Source organism: Peromyscus californicus, unplaced genomic scaffold (genome assembly GCF_007827085.1).
Source record: "Peromyscus californicus insignis strain IS unplaced genomic scaffold, ASM782708v3 Scaffold_19__1_contigs__length_69161282, whole genome shotgun sequence".
Classification (NCBI taxonomy): Eukaryota; Metazoa; Chordata; class Mammalia; order Rodentia; family Cricetidae; genus Peromyscus; species Peromyscus californicus.
In genome coordinates, this window is record NW_026294491.1 from 35584805 (window position 1) to 35611112 (window position 26308).

General features: G+C 45.7%; 1 protein-coding gene across 1 annotated transcript in view; it reads left to right on the forward strand.

Moving 5' to 3' along the window:
• The window catches only part of Lonrf2 (LON peptidase N-terminal domain and ring finger 2), a 37831-nt gene extending 16765 nt beyond the window's left edge, over positions 1–21066 (forward strand). Inside the window, exons 5-12 of the mRNA XM_052745090.1 lie at positions 403–604; positions 981–1074; positions 2234–2348; positions 4041–4162; positions 4840–4998; positions 7766–7928; positions 11282–11431; positions 15087–21066. Coding sequence (XP_052601050.1) covers positions 403–604; positions 981–1074; positions 2234–2348; positions 4041–4162; positions 4840–4998; positions 7766–7928; positions 11282–11431; positions 15087–15281 — 1200 coding nt within the window. The 3' untranslated portion in view covers positions 15282–21066. The remainder of the gene's footprint in view (positions 1–402; positions 605–980; positions 1075–2233; positions 2349–4040; positions 4163–4839; positions 4999–7765; positions 7929–11281; positions 11432–15086) is intronic.
• The last annotated feature ends 5242 nt before the right edge of the window (positions 21067–26308 follow it).

Below are 26308 nucleotides of genomic sequence, written 5' to 3' on the forward strand. Positions count from 1 at the left end.
ACTCAAGAGCACAGGCCCTCTTTTTCCTCAGAGATCTAGTTTGTGTGTGTAGAGACCAGGGGTGACCACTGGGTGTCGTCTTCTGTTGCTCCACGTACATTTTGAGACAGGACTTCTCACTGATGCTGGAGCATCCTGTTTCCACTGGCCCGGCTGTCTCCCCTCCCACTGAAGTTGCAGACATGCTCAGCTCTGCCATACCCAGCTGTTACAGACACTGAGGATCCAAACCCAAGGCTCACACTTGCACAGCGAGTACATTCCCCACTGAGCCATCTCCACAGCCCGTTTCCAGAGGTTTCTAAGAAGACTACTCATGTTGTTCTTTTTGTTTTGTTTTGTTTTTCCCTTGTATCCTGTGGTTCTTGAATATTCAGGATTCTTTTTTTCCTTCTTAAATAGACTCCATCTGAGAAGTCTGATGTAGTCGGGAATGCCAGTTCTTCGGTTCTGTATTTCATTCTGGGTCTACACTATGAAGAGGACAAAAAGGCTTTGGAAAGCGTCATCCCGGCAGCCCCGAGTGGCACTTTAAAGAGACAGCTCCCAAGTGACACCGAAGATGAATGTGACAGGAACACCCCTGAAAAAGTTCCCAAGAAAGGTCAGGAGGCTGTTTCTTGCCATGCCGTTCTGAAATCCAAGGGGGTAGAGTATTAGTTAGTACTCAGATGAATTAGTTAGTACTCAAATGAATTTTACACAAGTAAAATCCATAAAGAAATGAGTATACCAGTTTGTTTTCTAGAGTTAATTTTGCAGGGGCTTTATAATGAGAAAGAGAACACTTGGATGAATTTTTCTCCTGAATTTGTACCAACATGATCAGTTCTTGCTTTAAACTTGCTGGACAAGAATTTCTTTTTCAGCATCGTTTGTTAACATTGATATTGAAACATTTTGCACAGAAGAAATAAATTCATTGTGTGGTGTTTCTCAGAAGTTTGGATGTTAGTTACAACATTTGAAAACTTTTTCAGATGCGGATTCCTCACCTCAGGAGAAGGTGAACTCTCTGGAAGAGCCAGAGTTCACAATTGACGCAACTGACTTTGAGTGTGCTCTGTGCATGAGGTAGGCTGGCATAGAACACATGCAACTCTTTTTAAAAGTAAATGTTTCTGGTTCTGTAACCACCTGCAAGGTACTGTTAGTAGACATGCACGCGCACACACACACACACACACACACACACACACACACACACACACCTTTAAGATGTGCGTGTGTGTTAATATGGGTTACTATTGCTATGATAAAACATCATGACCAAAAACAATTTGGGGAGGAAAGGGTTTATCTGGCTTACACTTCTACATCCATGGTCACGGAAGGAAATCAGGACAGGAACTAAAACAGGGCAGGAACCTGGAGGCAGGAGCTGATGCAGAGGCCATGGAGCGGGGTAGCTAGAGTTTTCCTGCCTGGCCCACGGTCAGGACAAATCTCTCTCACCCGCCAGTCCCACAGCTGCTCAGACTCAATCAAGTAAACACACAAAGACTTATATTACTTATAAACTGTATGGCCATGGCAGGCTTCTAGCTAGCTGTTCTTATATCTTAAATTAACCCATTTCTATTAATCTATAATTTGCCACGTGACTCGTGGCTTACTGGTACCTTACATCTCGCTTGTCTTGGCGGCGGCTGGTAGCGTCTCTCTGCCTCAGCCTTCCACTTCCCAGAATTCTCTTCTCTCCTTGTCCCGCCTATACTTCCTGCCTGGCTACTGACCAATCAGTGTTTTATTTATTAACCAATCAGAGCAACACATTTAACATACAGAATATCCCACAGCAGAAAGGTGCTGCTTACTGGCTTGCTCCCCAGGGCTTGCTCAGCCTGATTTTTTTTTTTTTATAGAACCCAGGACCATCAGCCCAGGGGTGGTCCCACCCACAATGGGCTGGTCCCTCCCATACATCAATCACTAAGAAAATGCTCTGCAGGCTTGCTTACAGCCCGATCTTATGAAGGCATTTTCTTGATTGGGGTTCCCTCATCTCAGATGACTCTAGCCTGTGTCAAATGAACATAACATTAGTCAGCACAATACATACCAATAATAATTGATTTGTTTTCTAAAACTTTAACAAAAATATAAAGGAGGAGTGGATATAAACAACTTCCACAGTTGTATGGACTCTGCATGGGGCATCCATTTAAACAAGCAGTTTATCTGAGAGTCTGTTCTGGATGTATCTTGGTGAAAACCATGATCTTCTTTCTAGGTTGCTCTTTGAGCCTGTCACTACACCCTGCGGACATACATTTTGCCTGAAATGCCTTGAGCGCTGCCTTGACCATGCTCCACACTGTCCGTTGTGCAAGGACAAGCTGTCTGAGGCAAGTGGCTTGTGAAATGAAAAGGCCCCTCTTCTTGTACTTCGGTAGACATTTCGTGCTTTTCCTCCACCATCTACTTGTTAAAATCAGATTTTTTTTTTTAATCTAAGATGGATCATTTCCCACCTCTTTCATCAACCAAAACATACAAGGGAGCATTAGATGCAGAAGTAGCCGAGTCTTAAAGTTGTTTTCAGATCTAAACCATTGAGTTAGACTGAAAAAAGCTAGCAGAATCTGTGTTGGGAGTGCGTGTTCGCTCCCAACGGTTTGATACATTATGGCGCACTTAGTGTGTGTCCGGATTGTTCCATAGTGCTGTCCAGTCCCTTTTATGCCCTTTCCAATCATCAGTGGTTGCTGTCTTTGGTCTGAAACCAAATCCAGTAAAATTTAGGTATATAGGAAACCTATTTGTTGATATTTAACCCAAATAGAAACTCTTGAGTCCATTTATGTAAACAAAACAAAACAAAAATCTGACATTACAGGAGAGGGTATTAAAATAAGATAAAATTTAAAGCAATTATAACTTTTTTTATTTTTATTTTATTTTATTTATTTGTTTTATTTTTTGGTTTTTCAAGACAGGGTTTCTCTGTGTAGTTTTGGTGCCTGTCCTGGATCTCGCTCTGTAGACCAGGCTGGCCTCGAACTCATAGAGATCCGCCTGGCTCTGCTTCTGGAGTGCTGGGATTAAAGGAGTGTGCCACCACCACCCGGCTGCAATTATAACTTTTAAATTCATTGCCAAAACATGTTGAAATATGTCCTCGTCATTAAAACCTTTCTAAAACGTTAATACATACTTGCCTTATTAGGCTGCATGATGCGCTTACATTATTCAGTTGCATTCGCACTGCAAATTTCTAAACTTTTCAGGGGTCGCAGGACAATTATCAGTGTTGCGCTATGCCTTAAATGCATTCTGTGGGCAGCAGTTCATTAGGGAGTGCCTCTGTGGCCTTCTCCCATGCTCTTACCATCTCTTGCTGACAGGCACACCTCCCCTGCTCTCTAATGCACCCATGTTCCCGGGATCCAGGGACCTGAAGATGGCTCCCTATGCTCATGAAAGCAAAAGCTTGCCTCTGTGACCATTTGTAACACAAGCCTTTTGCTTGTGCTTTTCCTGCTGTCTCATGAGGGCTGGGTGAAGAAGCAAAATCTTGCACATCATGTATGTGGATGAAAATGGCACAGTAATAACCATTGCTCTGTGTGATAACCAAAAAAGTCAATGAAGTTTTTTTTCAAAGGAGAAAAAAGAAACGTCCTGGAAGTTTGCTAAATATAAGCCCTTTAAGGACAAAGACTTCAAGTATCCAGTTTTTGTTTTTATTTTTTTTGTTTTTGTTTTTGTTTTTTTGTTTGTTTTTTTTCAAGACAGGGTTTCCCTGTGTAGCTTTGCGCCTTTCCTGGAACTCACTCTGTAGCCCAGGCTGGCCTCGAACTCACAGAGATCCACCTGCCTCTGCCTCCCGAGTGCTGGGATTAAAGGCGTGCGCCACCACCACCCGGCTTCCAGTTTTTATTATATTGCCAGGAAGCACTAGTCACCCAAACAGCAAATACCAGCCAACCCCTTTCTCTCGTGTACAGAACAAACCCGCAGGCCAGACTCACTGCTAAGCACTGCCCTTCAGGATTATTTATTCTCTGCTGTCACTTAACATACCTTTTTTGTTATAGTTGTTGGCAACCCGAAATTTTAATGTAACTGTTCTGGCTGAAGAATTGATATTCCGATACTTACCAGAGGAGCTGTCTGATAGGAAGAGGATTTATGACGAAGAAATGTCGGAACTATCACAGTAAGTGATGATGCCACTTGAAGTTGGTCCTTGGTGTAGAATAATGAGGAAAATCTTCCTTGACACGAGCCTTATCTTAGATTTTGTTTTTTCATAACAGAAGTTTTTGGTCCTTAAATAGAAAAAAAAGTTGCAAAATATTTGTGGACATATAATTGTAAGTAATTATAAGGAATATTTCAAAGTATGCTTTTTGAAAATTGTGGACTTGTTTTCTGTAACTGAGGAACTCTCTACTTGGAAAGACAAAAATCAGAGTAAGAGGCAGGATTGTGTGGGACTCGTGGAGATCTTGTGTCTCCAGCTGGTTACAGTGTGTGTTTCCATAGAGACCTGGTCCATCCTCCACTTTTTATTTAAAACTTGATGCCTTGGTCTACTGTGTCCTTTTTTTGCTTTGTGCAGTATTTTTAAGTGTAATTCAAAGCTGTAACTTTTACAAGTGCCATAATATAACTCAGTATGCTCTCTCTCATCAAATGAAATTTGACAGACTTGGCTACAAACTGGCTGAGTGGAGACCTTCCTCGTGCCAGGATCCTTGGCTGTCCTCGTACACTCAGCCCTGAGTCAGGCTCAGATTTGGTTTCGTTGGCCTCTCTGGCTGTCGGAGCAACGGCTTGTGTCTGTTCTGAACAGCTTCCGCGTCTAAGTCCACATTTTCCCTTGCTCTGCAGCCTGACCAGAGACGTGCCCATCTTCGTGTGTGCCATGGCCTTCCCGACGGTCCCCTGCCCTCTCCATGTCTTCGAGCCCCGCTATCGGCTCATGATAAGAAGATGCATGGAAACTGGCACCAAGCGATTTGGCATGTGCCTATCTGCCGAGAACGCCGGGTAAGAAACCGTGTCTCGAGGGTCCTAATGAAGGTCAAGCTTCCTCTTTTTCTAGAAGAACAGCTAAGGATGGTGCTTGGAAATCTTTAGTAGTTGCCATTTCTTCTCAAAAAGCATTAGCTCAAGGCCAGCCAAAATACCACCCCATCCCTCCTCATCTTTGCTCCTTCTGCTCAGCTGTTGCATTGGCTAGCCCACCTCCATGTTGCTGTCCGAATTCTTGGAAGCGCATGCTTCCATCCTCCACACCGCCCTCTGCTTGCAATTCTCTTCTTGCCCATCTACACACAGACAGCGATGGCTCAGCCTTTCTGGTTTAGGAAAATGGTTCCGTTACCAGTGAAGCTTTTCTCCCTCCCTACAACTCTAAAATGTTCAGTTTTCTGCAAACTGTGCCACGTGACTTCCTTCACTTCTTGTTGCTTTACCTCAGTCGTCTGGAGAGGATGCCGCGAGGCAGCAGGCTGCTGGGGCTTCTTTGGAGAGTCCCTTCCTGTCCTAAGAGAGACTTTACTGCTGCTGCGTAGTCACGGAGATGACGATGTCATACCCAAATACCAGCGGGTGATACATGTACTACTAGAGGATTCTGGAGGGGAAAAAGCCACCTCCAGTATGCTGTCATCTGCTGTGAAGAAGGATGGGATGTGTAGTCTGTCCATGTGCTCAGGAAGAAGAAGAGGATGTATTTTAGGGGCCACTCAACATATTCTACCTGAAATACCCAGGGATAAATAATTTTTTAAGAGAATACATATGTATGAGAAAACCCTAAAACTTTGTTGATTCGCATCCATAAGCTATAACTGAAAGGCTTCTGTTAATGGATGATAAGACTCCATGCTATTTCTATCCAACTAATTCATTCCATTCATATCCCAAAAGGATTTTGTTTGCCCATTTTAGAATCAGTGTGACAGGGAAAGAGACCAAGACCAGGTAGTTTTGAATAAATCAAATGATCAGAAGGAAGGACAATCCCCTAATAGCAGCGTCGTAAGCCATAGTCAGCAGAGAAACAGAACATGGAGATCAGTACAGATCCGCTCAAATATGAACTCCAAATTCACATATAATTGCATGAAAGAGAGAGGCCGATCAAAGTAGCAGGCAGGGGGCAATCTAAATAGGACAGCAAGAATCCCTTCCACTCTTTATATTATTACATATATGTTTTTAACAGATTCCTGTAGTGAAAACTGTAAATCAGAAAAATGTAAAAATAATTAATAGAAAATATTAGAGAGTTTTTTCACAGTTCGGAGCAGGCAAAGATTTGTTAATACAAGATGCTGAGTAGCACGTGAGGGCTTAGGAAATTAGTATATGTTCCACTTGGGCTCATCAGAAGTCAATGAAAGTGGGGTAGCAAAAGCTGCTGCAATTATACCAAGAGAGCAAGAAGAATAATGAACCAGATGGATGATCAACCGTGCTTCTCAAACACGTCAGAGAGCAGAGGGCACACAAATCCTTCTAGCAAAGGGCATGAAAGGAAACCAGAGAAACAGTAGTGTGTTGGAATCCGGCTAGTTTTTAAAAACACATTGATGGCCCTTCGTGGAACAAAACGAGACTGCATCTGCTGGGAGCTGCAGGCAAGAGGAGTTGGCCGCACTCAACAGGTTCTTGTTCACAGAGGAGATCAGATGCTCCTGGATGGGATGGGCTCTACGGTTGAGGCAGACATGGGAGAGCTGGCGTTCAGAGGTTGTTTACCAGTAGTTAGGGAAACAGTGCATCTTCAGGGTGCTTCTGTGTGCATGCCACAGGTGGGAATGAGATGATTCTGTTGGATAACCAGGAAGGGAAAGATTGTATTAGACGTGGAAGTGGTTTGTGACTTTAGAATCCATATTCATCTTTAGTTTGGGAGGTACATAGTGCAGTTGTTCACTGTAAGAACTTAGGAAACAGGCATCTTAGGATTCAGATCTTGACTTTAAATCTTACTGGAATCTTAAATAAGCCTCCATGTTCTGTGAGGCTTGAGCAGGTACATATTGTATACCACTGTGTGTACCATCATGAGTATCACCGGAACGCTGATGAGAGTTTTAGTAATGAACACGGGAAGGGCTCTAGGGAAAGTGTTGCAGTGAGAATAGATGCAGCTAAGGATACCATCCATCCTGGGTGTCCCAGCATGTAAGAAGGAGGCAGGGGAAAAGCAGTGTGGTGGACCAGAGAGGTCACAGAGGGTAGGAGGTGTTAGTTCAGTGGCAGGATGTGCCCACTGATTATGGCCACCTGGAGGGTATCTGTGGCTTCTGTTGGGATCATATGTGGAATGGTGGAGAGTAAAAGGGGAGGCAGAGAGATGTAGGCAGTGACTGTAGATTGCCTGCCTTAGGATTTTGATCCAGACGATGCAATGAAAGTGGGGGGATGCTCTGTGGGCCGGGAGCGGAGTGTCTGAGCAACACCAAGTCTTGTGCTTATTGGACCCCCAACATGGCCTGGCCCAGGGGCTACAGCCCCACGTTTAAGATTTGGTCTCTTCCCATTCCTCGGGTCCCTCTAGAGCTCTACCTCATTTGACGCTGAGGCCTGAGGCCTCTGCCAACCCAGCCACCATCTCCAGTATGTATAGGTGGTACTCAAAAGAAGGACGCATTATCCACGGGATGATAATCTTGCTGGCCTGATGGAGAGACACCCTTTGTTCAGTCTGGCTTTGCATCCCTTTTAGAAGGAGGACTTCAGGGGAAGCGAAGGCATCTGAATTTTAGACACGATTGTCTCTTTCCCCACCTCGTCCTTTCAGGATTTCAGAGTACGGCTGCATGCTGGAGATAAAGGATGTCAGAACCTTTCCCGATGGAAGCTCCGTTGTGGATGCAGTCGGCATTAGCCGCTTCAAAGTCCTGAACCACCGCCACAGAGACGGCTATAACACGGCAGACATCGAGTACCTGGAAGATGAGAAGGTGAGGATCGTTTTGCTGGGGTCTCATCAGCATCACTCATTTTGTTTTCTTCTCCGTTGTGCTTACAGTGTTATTTACTTTCTTAATCCAGCACTCTACATGCTCTACATACGTGTTGTTTACTCTACATGCATTTTTACTTGAGTTAGAGCTGGGAGAGAAATCTCCTAAAATAAAATGCCCTTACTGCCCTTAGGGAACATGGGCTTCTGCTCCCATGGTTGATATTCTAGCCTGGGACTGGCACACTTTTCCTATAAAGGCCAGATCAATGTCAGTTGACATTCTGTCTCTGGTTTCTTCACAGAGTCAGTTGATGGTACATTGAAAGTATTACAAAAATAAATTATGCCTCTAAAGAGAATGTATAGGCGTGTTTGCCTTGTCATTATCCCCTAAACAACAGGGTATAGCTGCATGTAGCATTCATCTGTAGTCCTAGATTCTCTAGGTTGAGGAAGAATGAATGATTGAGCCCACGTGTGACGCCAGCCTGGGCAACATAGCTTGACAGTCTCTCAAAAACAAAACAATAGAATATAGCAACTGTTTCTATTAGGTCAAGTGATCTATAGATGACTCAAAATATGAGGCGGATGAATGTGGGGGGGATTTATGCAAATGATACATCATTTTTTATGGACTTGGGTATCTATGGGAGATATCCTGGCTCAGTTCCCCATAGAAACGAATTGATGGTTGTGCTTTAGACCCTGCGAGTCACGTGGTCTCCGTTGCAAACTACTAGTTTCTATTCTTAGGGTTAAAAGCAGCAGTAGACCATATGTAAATGACTGTGCTAGCCTGGCTTTCAATACAATGTTAGTTATTAAGATGCGGTGGGAGTTGCTGGAGAGATAGCTCAGTGGTTAAGAGTGCTGGCTTCTCTTCCTGAGGACCCAAGTTCAATTCCCAGCACGAACATGGTGGTTCATAACCTCCTGTATCTCAGGTTCTAAGAAATTGGATGACCTCTTCTAGCCTCCCCAGAAATGCACAGACATGCATGTAGGCAAAACACCCATACATATAAAATACAGAATTGGGAAAAAAATACTAAAAATATGGAGATGGCCAGCACTTGAGTCACAAACAGTGATTCCTTGTATGGTTCAGAATGAGGTATAAAATAAAACAGTAGTGCTTAAAAGTGCCTTCCAGGCCGGGCGGTGGTGGCGCACGCCTTTAATCCCAGCACTCGGGAGGCAGAGCCAGGCGGATCTTTGTGAGTTCGAGGCCAGCCTGGTCTACAGAGCGAGATCCAGGAAAGGCGCAAAGCTACACAGAGAAACCCTGTCTCGAAAAACCAAAAAAAAAAAAAAAAAAAGTGCCTTCCAAAACCAGCATAAAAATCTCTCAGCCTTTGAGAATCATTTTTAATCTCACAGAAATATCAGTATGCATATTTTGACAAATAAGCAAAGTATTTTGAAAAGGTATTCATAAAGATATGCAGAGATCTCCACACTGTCTCATCAGTAGCTAAAAGTGGAAATGGTCTAGACAATCCTTGGGCAGATGGATAAGCTGTTCCAATTCATCATACAGTGGAGACTTATCAGCAACAAAACATAATGAACTGGTGCTCTGAGAGCATGGGCGAATCTACAGATGGGCCGAGAGAGGGAGCCAAACGCATGAGGATATTCACTATGCACAGACAGCACGCAAAAGCGTTGTCTCTTGTACACTTTCGGGAACAGGAAAAGCATGGCCTGGAGACAGAGGTCAGAATTACTGGTACTTTGTACCTGACTGGGATAGGCATTGGAGAGTCTTTCTGGGTGGTAGCAGTGTTCTCTATCTGGTTGAGGGTGGTGGCCTGCTAGTCACGCTGCCTTATATAGTTGACAAAATTCCTTGAGTCTAACAAGGTCTGTGGCAAGGAAGCTTTTTGTATATAAGTTATGTTATAACAAAATTAATCATACTTAGTAGGAGGAAATACTTTGAATTATTGTATCTCTCTTAAATTTTTGGTGGAAATCTAAAATGTGGATATAAAAGTATGTGCCCTCTCACATCACACTAGAAGTGACACTGGAGACATAGACACGTTCATTTAAGTGGGTTCTGTCGGTCTCCTAACTGCCACGTTTGTGGCTAATGGCCGTGAGAGCCTCAAAGATCAAAGGGACCTCAGGCAGCCCAACTCCAAGGCCTCTGGACCGTGGGGCTGACTGGTCCAATATGAAAGTTCTCAGGCTTGTTCTACGGGATGGACAACAGATTTATGAAGCATTATTAGTATTGCTGTAGATGATGCCTTATTTTTAATGGTATGCAGATTTACTTTAAAATCAGCTCTAAATGCAGTTTATGAAGTCATTTTAAAGAAAATCCCTATTGCATAAGAATGTTGATCTGTGTAAGTCCAACCTCTGAGGGTTCTTTCTGTTGGTTACAATTTCTGTGGGCTTCATAGCTGCTAGAGTTTTCTATCCAGAAAAGACATGGATGGCTTATCCTGCTTCCCAAGGCTGTGATCCTGGCTGCCATGCACACATGAGAGCCAGAGAGGATGCTAAGATACGCCCAAGCACTGGTCCCATATTCCTCCTGCCCTGCCAGGCCATCCTATGCGGGGCAGAGAGGGTGCTCAGTGATTGGCTGGACAGTACGGAGTTCCAGAAGCCAGGCGTGGCACATGGCAGCATGGCTGAGCGGTTGCTGATGTGGTGGTCCCAGTGCTGCCCTAGCACAGCACCTGGAGTGTGACTTGGTATCAGGAAAACCATTCGTGAGATACCAGACTCTGACTCCTTGTTCCGCTCCTGGGAAACTATCCAGAGACAACAATACCTAACACAAAAGTCTCTTGTTTATATGTATTTATTTGTTATTTTGTGTGTGTGCAGCACACACATACATACCACACAGCACAGTGTGCATGTGGAGGTCAGAGATCAACTTGCAGAGGTCTGCACTTTCTACCCTGAGGGTTCTAAGGAGCAAACTGAGATGGTCCGGCTTGGTGTTGCACATTCTTACTCACTGAGCCATCCTGCTGGTTCCTCTGCATACATATTTATATCACTGGCATTTTAAAAACAAAATGTCAGGATGTTCAAATGTCAGGATATACACATGCATCTTATGTATATGGCTACATAACTTAATTATTTATAATGTTGAGTATGTGCTGCCATTAGAGTCCTCAGAGAAAATCATGGTGCAATTGGTGGGTGTCAGATATATTAAAAAGCACAACATGTCTATAGTAAACATGTCACTTTGTGGAGTTAGTGGAGGAGTAAATGTCACAAACCCACTCAGCTGTCAGAGGTCGCCGATGTGCAGAGACCTGGTGTCTGTGTGGATGACTAAAACGTCCACCTCTCTTCTCTGGCCAGGTGGAAGGTCCGGAGTACGAAGAACTTGCCGCCCTCCACGAGTCGGTGTACCAGCAGTCTGTTTCCTGGTTCGCCTCTCTCCAGGACCACATGAAAAAACAAATCCTCAGCCATTTTGGGTCGATGCCAGACAGGGAGCCTGAGCCGCAGGTAGGCTTTCCTCCTACCTCTTGCAGTGCTGCTGTGTCCAGCGGCAATGTGATGAGGCTCGTCATTCTGAGCAGCAGCAGCGCAGCGCTGGACTCCACCGTGATGGAGACGAGCCAGCTCGTGCACCAGCTGCTCAAAGAAAACTTAATACGGCAGCCCGTGCCTCATGTAGCAGAGTGGATGAGTTAATGTTTTCTAGCTGTGCATGAAGATCGCCTCAAACAAAAATCATTCCATTGGCTGGAACACACCGTGTTTTGCACATCTGCCTTGCCCATACCAAGCAAGATGTTGACTGCCTGAAGAGAAAGCCCCACAGTCATCATGACCTTGGAAGCCCTAGTTCTTTGTTAGCTGCCCAGTAGTTTCTGTTGCTGCTGGCCCTTCAGGAAACAAATGGGACAGTTCGGGGAGTCTGTCTAAGCACCAATGCCTTGCCATTTAATGGCGGAGCTGCTCCGGTTTGGAGTTGTTACTAAGTGTGTACTTCCTTCCAGCTGCACATACGTGCATATCTGGATGGCAGACATCGTGCATGTAGCGGGGCGGACCGGCTGTCCACATATTTGGTATAAAGGGAAAGGCGTTTTGTCTTACCCCATCCATTTCCGTCTTCTGGCTCTCGTGTGCGTGCGTGTGTGTGTGTGTGTGTGTGTGTGTGTGTGTGTGTGTGTGTGTGTGTGTCTTTGTCTTACCCTCTACCTCAGTGCTGTTCCTCAGGCTCAGAAGAGTGCTTTTCAATACAAGTTTCCTAAACAGTGGATGCAACTCCTTCCGGGGCTCACCTAACTAAATGTGAGGGTTAGGAAAAATTTGCCAGCGGTAAAGGTTTCTGAGTGCACCATGATCAGACATGAATTCAAAATCGAGTGCATGGTGAATGTGAGGTGTTTGGGGCAGCATTCGCTTGTGCTGGGCCAGGGTCTTCACTGCAGCCTTGCTTCTGAGCACACGGTGTGTTGCTCCGCACTGCCTGCCCGTGCTGCCACGCTGCACAGTGCCAGTGGATGCTGCCTGAATCTTGTTGACCCAAGAGTCGAGACGTGTGTATGTTGTATATTGCAGTGGTTTTTTCCCCCCCATACGTATGATTTTCTGCTTTTACAGCAACATCATGGTTTAATTTGCAGAAAACAAAGACTCGGTGCTCTCCTACCATCGTTCTCGGTCTCTGTCACATCCGTGTATCTTTGGATCAGAATGCTTGATTTGAAAAGTTGTCTGGGTCGCCCGCCCTTCCAGTTTCTTTTCGGTTGCTGTAGGAGGTGCTCTGACCGAAAGAAACTTTGGAGGAAAGGGTTTGTTTGGCTTACACTTCCAGGTGACAGACAGTCCGTCACTGAGGGAAGCCAAGGCAAGAAGTCAAGCAGAGACTGAAGGAGAACCATGGAGGCATACTGCTCACTGGCTTGCTCACTGGCTTGCTCACCGGCTTGCTCACTGGCTTGCTCAGCTGCTCATGCGCAGCTGATTTCTTACAGAATCCAGGCCACCTGCTTAGGGATGGTGCCGCCCACAGTGGGCTGGGCCCAACTACATCAATTAACAACCAAAGACAGTGCTTCATAGACTGTCTTGTGGCTACAGGCCACTCTCATGTAGGTAATCCCCCAGTTGAGATTCCCTGAGATGACGCCAGGCTGGGGTCAGGGCAACAGGTGAAGCTAACTAGCACAGTTGCTAGCTTGATTTTCATTGAATAAATAAATAAATAAATAAATAAATGTTGGCTTGGGATTAGAACAGTATTCCAGCATTTGCTGAAATGACCCTAAGTGCACTGTATTTATATGAAGTTGGCATTCTCGACATTGATAGTTATTTTAAATTCAGAGTATCATTTGGTTCTGAAAAAACATCGGCGATGCTCTGTGTCTTACAGTATTTAATTCTCAGCCGAGATTTATATTTTATGTGAAAAAATAAGCAGTCACATATATCTAATTAGTATGGAATGTACTTTACCCTTTAATAAATGGTACAATTATGTGTATATAAAAGAATTGTTTAAGAATTAATGTATTTATTAGTAGTAAATGCTCAATCTGTATTAGTAGATGCAGGGTACCTCTGTGCCTAGAGTTGTAAAAAATTCTTAGTGGGTAAAGCTTAGGAGGCGCTGCTTTAGATTCTGAAATCACCTCCAAATCACTTACCACTCCCAGGAAAGCAGTTAGACTAATCAATTCAGATCAGTCTCTAATTGATGGGTGGACGTGCCCCCACCACTGCTGTGATACGTTGTCACTACCGTGGTGGCTGCAGCAACACCGGTGTGTTATCCTACAGTTGTGTGGGTCAGAAGCCCTGCAGGCGTGGACCAGGCTTGACATGGCGATGACGGTGCACATCGCCCTCTGGTGGTTGTACGAGAGACTGCTCCTGGCTTTGTCGGCCCCTGAAGCCGCTGGCCTTCCTCGGTATTGCAAAGTCAGCCGCGCTCCAGTTCTAGCCCTTTCTTTCTCCTATGTCCCATCTCCCCCCCAGACCATAGCCCTGGAAGGATCCCTGTGGCTACGTCATTGCTCTAGGATAATCTTCCCTTTGCAATGACTTGATCACATCTCCCAAGGCCCCCATTTCCACTTACAGTGGCATAGTCACAGGCCTTAGGCATTAGGCAGTGAGATCTTTGAAGACCGTTGTCCTGCCAGTGACGAGGATTTTAGTTAAGGGAGGATCCTTTATGTGAGGGGCTTCTCACTGAGCATGTTGTCGATTTTTCCCCCATCTCGTGGGATACGGGAAGGGGAGGGTTTGAGTCCCGTGGTGCTTCCCCAGCATCTGGGTTAGAGGTTACCTCTGAAGGGCAGGCCAGGATCTTTTTGGCAGTGGCTTGAGATGCCCCTTTGAGCTTTGGGTAATGGGTTATTCCTAATCCTCCAGTGAAATTACTCAACTCGAAAGCTAAAGCCACTGGGGTCCATTGTCCCTAGCTCCGGGGTGGTACTTCTTTACAGGGAGTAGGGGAGAATCCAAACCTTGTCAGCAGAGAGGCGTAGGCTCAGATGTCTTCATTCCAGTACCAGGAAGACCAGAAACCGACTGAGCATCCGTGTTTACTTAGAGTTCAGTCCCAAATGCTCATTTGATTACATGCAATAAAGACTAACGTCATATACACATGTACCTAAACAAAACTTAAATATATTATCCGTATGTATAAATTCACAATAGTTACCACATGTAGTGATGTGTGCGTATGTGTGTTACACACGCTTTACCACATTGGCTTTAAGGTCAGCTTTCCCATGGCACTCAAACTTACCCAAACTCTTTTGACCTTTATAACATTGTGCCATAGCTAGCCCACTTACAGCTTAAAAAGCAATCCCATACAGCGTTGGTACCTAGAGGTAACATTTGTGATCTTTCTTTCCGATGGGTGTACGTTGTTTCTGGACACTTGGGAGAACACAGACAGACCGTTCATGGAGTTTCTCTGTGGAACACGTTTCTCTCAGCAAGTCCTTCCTTTTGCATCCTTTCCTTGTACCTTTGGAACTCTGCATTTTAATGACCTGATGAATTGTGACCTATCCCTACAACAGAAAGTGCCATTCTTGCCTGGATTTTCTGGTTAAACAAAATACTGAATTAGGGAACGCCTGTGTGATAGGCATTAATTTTGTTTATCCCCTCATGTCTTTCACAGAGCAATTCCAGTGGCCCTGCCTGGTCCTGGTGGATTCTGGCTGTGTTGCCTTTGGAGCGCAAGGCCCAGCTGGCCATTCTCGGCATGGCCTCCTTGAAAGAGCGTCTGCTTGCCATCCGACGGATATTAGTCATCATCACACGTAAGATGAATAGTCGCCAAGAGCTGGCTAACAACACAGAGAGAGATAATTGATTTTCCTCTGCCGTAAGGTTGCTGGAAACCCCTGTGTTTTTATGAGTTCCAGGCAGGGACAAATTGCCATCGTCTTCACTGCTCTTTGTAAAAATGCTTGTTGTCCATAAGGTGACAAATGGGACATTTGTCAAATACCGATTTTCTCACACGTTAGAAGTATGGCTGTTGGACTCTGACACTGTTCAAGATTAGCCCGAAGTTCCAGTGGAAGGGGCAGTTTGGGAACCCCATGAGAAAATCTCCTCAAACCAGATGTTTCAAGAGTCCAGCTCACTACCAGCATGGGACGCACATATGGTTGACATGTGACTTAGGTGTCGAACGTGATTACATTCCTAGTCAATATCTTGACATGATAGATGGAAAACGTGTGTGCCAGTGACTAGGCAGCAAGTGAGAACCACGTTTTCAAGTGGAAACAGATCTATTAGAATACAAGCAAGCCAAAAAAAAAAAAATGGACTTGGGCTCTGTGTGTTGCTGTGAACCTGTTTGCAAAACTTAATGAATTGAATCATTGTCCAGTCCTTACCCAAGAAGTCATAATTACTGGACGGAGCTGTGTTTGTGTTTCATGTCCTGCTATAATTCCAGGTGTTGTAAATTGCATGTTGTAATTAAATGAACGTGGAAATACAATATGTATCTTGCGCATAGAAAAGATTGAGAATAGCGGTTATTTTGAGACTATATATTTATAAACACTCCAAAAGAGTAATCAAAAATGAGTTAAAACTGTATGTGCATTGGGATGTCAAACACACAGCCAAACTTGTTTTTTAAGTAAAGTTTTATGTGTATTCAACTGGGAATTTTCCGTCAGGTAATGTAGGTGTAATTCCCAACTTCCAGTGCATGTTGGGAATACGGATGGGAATACCCAGATGTTACTGCTGTCCTGAACAGCTTGTCCAGACATCAGCTGCTCAGTCTGTAAGGTGAGAATCCTGACAGACAAGACCCTGCTGAGCAAATCCCAGTGACGAGTTCTCCTTTATTCCTTCAAGGTGTGGGGTTTTAGTTTAGAAGTATATTTGATGATATAAAATGTTGACGGCTTATCAATCCATCAAGCATTTTATTAGGAAGGTCTTATGATCACAGTGATAATGTATTTTATTGTTCTTTCCAGTCACTGAAACTCAGCTTCACCATAGGACTTAGAATATAATACCCATCTCATTTACTGTGAATCTTCAATGTCATCTTGAAAGACGCTTTTTAAAAGCCCTTTGGGCAAGCAATTTCGTGCATTAGCCATTCAACTCTCTTTGGCATTTATGACATCAGCTCAGCCACATAAAACAAAACTGCAACCCCTGTGGCCGAAATCCTTTACTAGAATTTACTCGTGAAAATAGAGTTTGACGTATTCTCTTGCTTTATTTGGACAAAAAAAAAAAAACAAAAAACAAATAGGAAGTTGTATTGTTACTGTCTCCCTCGGGAAGTGTCCAGCCAGTGTGATGGTGGCGTCTCCAGTGTCTGTGCTGAGTGAGTGTTCGGAAGGCTCTACTCTCGCCCCTGACCTGTCACGTGTTATAACTGCTTGAGTTCTTGGCCTCAGAGCCGTTATGTTGTTTGTCCTGAGTCTGTCTGCCTCTCTAGAGTCTTCTCAACCCCCAGTGTTCTTGTGGGAAAGCCCAGCCACAGTGATGAGAAGAAGAAAGACCCAAGTGTTCAGGTTTCAATACCAAAGGGAAGGTGGTCTGATTGCCCCGCCCACACTGGGCTCCACATCACACCTCCACCCACTGCGCAATGGCAGACCAGGACTCCCTGAAGGCTTTGTGGGGGAACCTGCTTGTCACAATAGTTCCGTGGCACAAAATAATGAAGTTAGAGTGCCACCATGGCGCTCAACCGAGCTGGAGACATTCTCTCTGAGTTGTTCTTGGGTCTTGATTTATAAACGAGTGAATGATGGACGCCATTGAGAGAAAAGCTTATTGTTCCAGGTTCCCTACAAAGGAGAGGCCCATTGCCTAGGGTTGTGTGGGGAAGCGCTCAAGTCGGGCTGGGCATGGAGGTGGTACTCGGGTTCTGTTACGTGGGCTTCAGTTTTAACAATGACGATGTGTAACAGCATCAGGCAACAGAAGAGCCCTCCACTAGACGTGCAAAGCCCTGTTTCCAGAATTATAGCCAGAATTGCAGACAACTCCAAAGCTCATGAGTTAGCTGTGTAGCTGTCTAAAAAGTCTCCTGATTTGTTCTTGTCCCTGGGGCAAACTTGAGCAAGCTCTTTGGCCTGAGCCAACTCGGAATTTAGAGTGCTGTTCTCTGTTGTTCAAAGCGTTGCAGCAGCAAAGCACACACAGCCTGATGGTTTCTGTCTGAGTTGCTGACGTAATATTTGTGGACAGAAAGTGCCCACTCCAGATAGGCCAAGTCCACAGCACACAGTGGTCCTCAGCTCTCCCCACTCACTTCTTGCCTAAAACCCCCTGATTCCTGATGGTTATGCTCATGAACAAATGACATGAAAGGCCTAGTGTAATTTGGAAGTTGGATAGCTGGGGTTGATCCCGAGGCCAGCTTCATCTGGCCAAAAGCTGCTCATCCTGATTTCAAGGCCAGGGCTCATGCTGAGTTCCTATGAAAGTGAAGGAAAGTTAAAGGACTTGGAACCTGTCATATCCCACAAATTCCAAAAGGACTTTTGCTTGTGTCTGCTGTAAGCCAAAGCAAACTGCAGTAGTTTTTAATTCTCCCTGGTGAGGAAGGAATTCCTTCACCCATCAGATTGCTCCCTCCCTAGTGGATAGTCTTGCCTTCCACCCAGATGCTTTTCCATCGGCTCCTCTTGGCATTCTGCGAATTGCTCTAAGTGGTAACCCGAGTCATTTTCAGAGCCCTCTTTAGGGGGAGAGCGTATGGACAGACCAGCTGCACACACACTGCGGTCACAGGGCAGCCAGGCCCCATTGCAGTACCTGGAAAAGAAGGCGCGGTTTTAGTAGACCGGGTGCTGTGTTCCAGGTGTGCGGGGTGGCTTTCCCGAGAAAAGACAAACAGTAATGACTTTCTCTGTGCACTTGTTTGAATGAGAAACGCAACCCCCACCCCCCACCCCCATAGGCACTAGCACTTGAACACGTGATCTGCACTTGGTGCCGCTATCTGGCCAATGGTACGGAGCCTTGCTGGAGGATGCATGTCACTGGGGGTGGGCTTTGAGACTGTATAGCTTTGCCCCACTTCTGGTGTGCTCTTCCTGCTTCACATTTATAACTGAAGATGGGAGCACTCCCCTTCCTGCTCTGGCCACCTGTTGCCATGACTCCCTCACCATATGGACTCGCCCCCTGGAACCATAAGCCCAAAGGAACCCTTTCTTCAGTTGGTTGCCTTGGTCATAGTGTTTATCAGAGCAGCGGGAAAGGAAATAACGCACCCTCACAACTGGAATATGAACTAAAGCTGGACGAAGATTGAGTACTGTGAACTATTTGGAAAGCCTTGGGACTTTAGACAATAGGGTCTTGGGGTTTGAAGCTACAGGAAAGCTAGCTATCATGGCGTTTTCCTAACTATTCCCAGATCTCCGTCCTCACCCACTTAGTTCTCTCCTGGTTGGACGTGAGTGTTATGGGGACTGTTACACACAATTGGAAGTTGCTGCTTTGTCTCCTATAATGGGGAGGGCCCTTACTTTCCTTGGGTGGGGTTCAGTCTGTTTGGACTTCTGCAGATTCCTCGCTTTTACTCTTCCTATGGCAAAAGAAAGCACTCCTAAACACTGAGAAAAAAACCATCAGATGTGAGAGACCCAAGATCTGTGCATACCAACTTCTGCCTATAGAGACCCACGGTTCTTTCAGGGAAGTCAGGAAACGCGGATTGTTTTACCTTCTGGATAAAAACACATGTGTCTCGAAGAGTAAGTCTTGCCCTCACAAGTTCAGTGACACAGCCTCACCGAAATAGGGCATCTTCTTCCAAACTTGGCCCCACAGTCAACCAGACAGAGTCAGATATGGAACCTGTGACTTGAGTCCTCCACCTTAAAAATGACCTTTTTACTCCAGGGACCTACTGACTCATTGATTTAGAGCTTTGTGGTATTAAATGCCTCTAGTATCCACCAAGCATGATACAGGATGCTCTGCTGGATAGTCTTATGTCAACTGGACACGAGCTAGAGTTATATGAAAGGAGGGAAGCTCCATTGAGAAAATGCTCCCATAAGATCCAGCTGTAGAGTATTTTCTTAATTAGTGATCAATGGGGGAGGACCCAGCCCATTGTGGGTGGTGCCATCCCTGGGCTCTGGTCCTGGGTGATATAAATAAAGCTGAGCAACTGCCCTGACTTCCTTTGTTGGTGAACCGTGCTGTGGAAGTGTAAACCAAATACACCCTTTCCTCCCCAGCTTGCTTTTGGTCATGCTGTTTCGTATCAGCAATAGAAACCCAAACTAAGATGCCTTGTTTCTTTTCCCTCCTGTTTGCTCAAGGGTATTAATAGGGAACATTGTGTTGGAAAATCTCATAGAGCCCCATTAATGTTGATTATTCTTCCTTATGGACTGCCTGTAGGGAGAAAACAGGCTGGTGCAAAGGAGAGAGGATGATTGGCAGGTTGATGTAAAAGGGGGAAGGGCATCCGTGTCCGCCTGCAGCAAAGGCAGACACCTACCCAGAAGTAGGGAATTCCTCATTCTGTGAGCTTTCATCTTTGGTTTAAATAAGAACAGGAAAGTCACTCTGACTTGGGACTGACCCTGTAATTCTAGCTGAGAAGACGTGGGCTTGAGTCCACTGAAAGATCTACTGCCATGCCCAGGTGTCTGTCTCTTAACTGCTAGTTCGGGACCTGAGTGATTTACAGGTAAAGCTGTTAATGCCCTTTCATTTCCCCACAAGAAACATCCTTGATTCATTTCTAGCTCAGAATGCTCTATGGTGTTTGAGGGAATGTGTAGTCTGAAACTGACTCCTTCCTTTCTGTGCCTGCAAGCTAGTTTGCTGTGGGAAAACTCCAGGGGAGAAATTTCAAAGGCTTTCAGTCCTCATGGCCCTCCTCTTGGAGAGGTTTTGATGAAATGGCTTTTTAATATTCTTGCATTCTATTTCGTTCAGTCATTGTCAGGTCCCAGAGTCAGGAGAATATGGCATTTGCAGCTAGGTATCTTGAATCTTTGCTTTTGTCAAGTTGAGTTGGGGTCTCCGTTGTTTATAGCATTGTTTTGACTTTTGTAGTGTTTTACTGTGTACAGGCTGTCCCTGGACCACCTTACCTCATACATCATACATCTCGTACCCCGACACACTATTTCCCACTGAGCTTTGGAGAAAGTGGTTAATAGGTAGGTTGGAAAGCTGCATATTCACAACTCATCCATTTCTACTACGAGATGTTAGTAACTGATTTTGTACTTGTGAAATGATTGTTACCAATTAAGAATTGTGCGTAATTTCTTTTTGATTTAGAGCAGGTTTGAACAAGTTTAGCCCATATCAATGAATGTCAAGATTTTTGCCACTTTAGAGATCAGTAGTGCTATATCCATATACTGTGGGGTGTTCACCAGATTCGCTTTTGTTTCTTGTTTGGGATGGGGAGGGGGGGAGACTTTAGCACCAACATTTGCCCATTTGTTGTTTCTTCCACAAGGCCAATTTAAATGTTGCAATGTTTACCTCACTGTATTCTTTGCCTGTTCATTTTAATTAACTGAAATTGTGTATCTAATATGTGATTGTTGGGGTAGATGAAACGTACAGTGTTGTAAATGTTCATTAATAAATAATCCCTCCAAGATAATGAGGTCAATGGCTAGATGTGTGCAGGCTATTAAATTAGCTTTCTGGTGCGGTCCTGACAGAACTGCCACAGACTTCTGGCTGAAAACACTAGAAATGCATCATTCCAGAATCCTAGAAGTTAGAAGATGAAGATCAAGTTGGTGGCAGAGCCATGCATCCTGTGGACTTCGGGGAGAATTCCCTTGCATCTTCTAGCTGTCCCTCATGTCCCTCGGCTCTTTCATGAAGGTCTCGGACCTCCTGTTCATGAGCATGTGTCCTTCTGCTCCCGACGTGCGCATATGGCCTTCTCCTTCTAGAACACGCCCTTCGACTTCGATTACACCCTCAAAAACAGTGTTTTCAGATAAGCCCACTGTGATGGGTGTGTGTGTGTGTGTGTGTGTGTGTGTGTGTGTGTGTGTGTGTGTGTGTTGTAAACATGACACAAGCTATAGTCATCTGAGAAGAGGGAAACTCAGTTAAGAAAATGCCCACATCAGAATGCCCTGTGGGTAAGCAAACTCATGATAGATATGGGAAAACCTAACCTGCTGTTGGTGGTCCCACCCCTGGGCAGGTGGTCTTGGGGTATATAGAAGAAATCTAGATGAGCAAGTCATGGGGAGCAAGCCAGTAAGCAGCACTCCTGAGTGGTCTCTGCTTCAGCTCCTGCCTCCAGGTTCCTGCTCTAGCTTCCCTCAGTGATGGGCTATAACCTGTAAGCCAAATAAACCCTCTCCTTTCTAAGTTGCTTTTGGTCATGGTGTTTTATCACAGCCGTAGAAAAGCTAACTAAGACAGCCACATTCACAGACTCTGTTCTGACATGAATTTTGGAGGAATGCTATTCAACATGGTAGAGATGTGGAATCAGTCCACTACTTAACTACTACTCCATCTACTACTTAACTCAGTAGTAGAAAAACAAGGGAATAGACTGTCAGTGGCTTTTCATTACAAACAAAAAACTCTATTGGGCTGAGAATGTAGCTCAGTGAATGTTTACCAGGTATACACAAGGCCCTGAGTTGAGCCCCAGCACCACATCAACGGTATGGTGCATGCCTGTGGGTAATCCCAGCACCTGGGACACAGGGCAGGAAGATCAGATGGTCAAGATCACACTTAGTGAATTCAAAGCCAAATTGGGCTGTGCGAGACCCTGACTAAAAACAAAAATAAGTCAACAATAATAATAACAAAACATTACTTTTCAAGATCATTTCTCTGATGCAGAACAGAAAAGATCCACTGGCATGGGACAGCAAGAATCCATCTGAAGATGGAGGAGGAATATTCACAGTTGTACACAGGCAAGACCAGAGGGTACAGCCACCACACAAACAGGTGACCCAGGCTTCCGTGGGCCAATGCCACCCTACCATCTTCATACCCATGCTATGTAATGGATTCCAAATAAGACCAGACGACAAGAAGAAAATGGCCAAGCTTGGTTTATGTCCAAGTGGGCGTGATATGGATATGTGATCTAAATAATGACAGTTCCATGTAGCCCCACTCAAGGGTAGTCTTAGAACTGTGCAGGACATGCCTCATGGAGGGCAGAACGGAGGGCAGGGAACCTGTCGGTTCACTTTGTAGGTGAAGGAAAGCAGGCCAAGTGAGAGTCTAGATGGATCCACAGGCAGGACCAATAGCTTTCCTACTGCTAGGAACTTGGAAGGACAAGGCCTGGAAGATTTGGACAGGGTGTCTGATGCAGAGGGGTGTTGGAGCATCTGTGGGCTATTGACAGAGGATGATGGCTGTCATGTTTCATGTTAGTTTGCTGGAGGCCATCCTCTACCACAGAAGAGGTGCCTCGTGACCTAGTAGATAAGATGACTTTGGTCACCCCAGTGCTGGCTCAGTGGTGGGAGAAGTGGAGACTGTGAATGGGTCTGATGGTGCAGGCATTCATTTGCCAAAGTTGACATCAGCCTGGTCTACCCTACAAATCCCCAATCTGCCGTAACAGACAAGTCTGAGCTTGCAACAAACTGATCTCAACGGATCTCTTTCACCCTATTAAGGCCAGTGACTCATTCTGATAGAAACAGACAGATACCCCTGCCTGTTCTGACCACAGAGCTCTTCAGAAGTGCCACTAGAGTGCCCCCAGAGTGCTTGTTTATTTAGCGTTGGGTATCATGTATCATTGTCAAAGGGCTGGAGAGCTTCCTTACAAAATAAAGGTATGAAAACTGGCTGTAACCAGGGGACTACATCATGTGAACCATCGAGGCTCACAGGAAGTCAGTATGGCCTGTCAAAGGCACAGGGCCAGCTCAAGAGATACAAGAACAGAATGCCACTCTCCAGGATGCAGTAGACACTTAGGGTCAATCAATCTACAAAGTATTCTGTCTCCATAGAGGAGGACCCAAGGGTCTGAGAACCAACAAGTGGTACCTCTAATTCCCAGTAACCTCTTGGAAAATACGTGCTTCCCAAAGCCCTACGTGCAAGCTCTCAAGATCAAAATATCTGGTTCTCAAGGGAGCCTTCTGTCTGAAAAGATGACAAAAAGCTGGCTGAATCACACACTGAAACTTCAGTTTCAATCTGGACACTTAAGGATGACCAGAAGCAGTTGTGGTCCTGATGGGGGAGGTGGTGTCTAACCAGAAAGAGGAAGGGGATGCCCAGCTGCTGTCGTATACTGGGGAAGGGAAGGAGAAATGTGGAACAGAGGTGACCCCTGAGATGTCTCTTGTTCGGGGTAGACAGTAATGGCCAAGTGTAGTTACCCTAGCCAGAAGATGAGGGACTCACGCCTCTCAGGAAAGCCACTGGGAATAGCTGAGACATGGCTGAGGGCAAGGGCAGACTGGACAGTATAGATGGGTACTGTGGAACACCAGCTATAGCCCTGGGTCCAGCAACACGGCCAAAGATGTTGACATTGAACCCCCTGTCTATCATCTTTTTGTAAGGACCTGTATCCGAGACAGGAAGTCCTGCACGCCCAGGCAGCTGTCCTGCCCCTGAGCCGTGTACCTACACCCTGCCTCCTTAAGTTCCTCCTAAGAAGGCACATCGACAGGGGTCTTGCCAGAGATGCTTCCAGAATCCACACTTAGACGCAAACCAGAGAGGCTTCGTGTGGACTGTAGCTAGCATGCGGATGTACTGCCCTGGCTCTTGCAGTGAAACGCTGCGTGCTGGCCACCAGCCAGCCATGCTGTCTGTCTACAGGCTCCTGCTTCCTGCTCCTTTTTAGAGCTGGCTGAGCCACAGAAAGCTGCCTCGCCCATGGTCAGTCTACTTCCTGAGCAGCTTACATCTGTGACTGATCGATCCGGGTCTATAAAGGCTGGCTCTGCTTGACACAGGCCATCACTGAGGGATCATTCTGGCTATTGAGGTTATTGATGGGCTGGCATTGTCACTCGGCTGCTCTCTCGACCCACGTCTCCTCCCTTTCTCGTCCGTCAATGTCAGTTCCGGGGACTCTCCTTAATAACCATTCTGCACACCACAGTCCATCTGGTGGTTTCCAGCTGCAATATCGTTCACAGATGTGGAATGTACCGGCTGCAGACTGTTGAGAACAAAAGCTAGTATCAGAGGAATAGCTAGTGGCCACATCAGAAGTGGAGGGGTATTGACAATTAAAGACCACGCGGGGCACAACCAAGGACTGTGTGGACTTCCCTCGTCAATGATAAGCCCTCCATAGCCAGAGGGCTGGCTGAGGCAAACAGGGAAGCCCTCCCATGCTTTCGGGGTTCTCCTGGCCTGGAGATAAAGAGATCAATGCCTGGTCACCGTCTAGATGGGTTGATTGAACATGTTGGTGAAATAATGCCCTCTCACAAAGTTGCTCGTATCCTAGACCTATTTGCATGATTCTCCTATGACTGAATCCTGTTCCCCCAACCCCACGTGTTGACATCCTACCTCCCAGTGACTTAGAATGGGACTGTAGAGAGATGGGACTTTAAATGTGCTTGAGATAACTGAGGTTAAGTGGGGTCATGAGTGTGGGCCCTAAGCCAAACCCTTGTGTTCTTAGAAGAGAGAGCCCAGGGATGCACAATCATAGGAAAGACCATGTGAGCTGCCATCGGCAAACCAAGGAGGCACCTCAGGAGCAGCCAGTAACCTTAGCCTTGTGTTTCCAGAACTGTTTAAACGAAAGTCTTGTTTAAGCCACCCAGTCAGAGGTACTTTCTTACAGAAGCCTAAGCAGTCCATCTGGGGAAAGAGGAATAGGAGAATACCACTGTTCAGTCAGGAAAGAACATGAGCAGTGTCTCACACCCTTCCATCACCAGCAAGAGGGATGGGTGAGGTAATCTGAGGACTCCTGATACCTGAGACTCGCTTTTTGGCCTGCGGCAGTAAATAACCAAGGTGCATTTCAAGCCACAGCCAGCATTTTAAACCTCAGTGCGCTTCAGTTTGGCTCAGGCCCTGCCCCTGACACCGGGGAGCCCTCAAGCCCATGTTCAAGTTTACACAGGTGTTGATGGCCCCATGTGGCAGATCATCACAATGCAGTTTTCACTGGTCTGGGAATACAGTCAGTACAGGGACTGGCCTGAGGTATCTGTGTCTTCAAAACCCAATAGAGTTCCTGGAACAGAACACTGGAAGTGAAGAAGACCGGAAGGAAGGTGAGTGGGAAGAGGGATGGATTTTAGAAAAGATCTCAGTGTGTTTTTGTTGTTGTTTGTTTTTTAGCTCTTTTTTTTTTGGGGGGGGGGCTGCCACCCAGCTCCCAAATAAATTCACACATGGAGGCTTATTATCATTTATGAATGCCTGGCTTAGCATGGTTTCTTTCTTGCCAGCTTTCCTTATCTTAAATTATCCCGGCTCTCCGAGAATTGTTGAGACCAAGGTTGGATAAAGCACAGGGACAAATAGCCAAACAAATGGAAACACATGAACTATGAACCAATGGCTGAGGGGTCACCAACTGGATCAGGCCCTCTGAATGGGTGAGACAGTTGATTGGCTTGATCTGTTTGGGAGGCATCCAGGCAGTGGGACCGGGTCCTGTGCTCATTGCATGAGTCGGCTGTTTGAAACCTGGGGCCTATGCAGGATCGCTTGGCTCGGCCTGGGAAGAGGGGACTGGACCTGCCTGGACTGAGTCTGCCAGGTTGATCTCAGTCCGCGGGGAAGGCTTTGCCCTGGAGGAGGTGGGAATGGGGGGTGGGCTGGGGGGAAGGTGAGGGGGGCGGGAGTGGGGAGAACAAGGGAATCCATGGCTGATATGTAGAACTGAATTGTATTGCAAAATAAAAAATAATAATAATA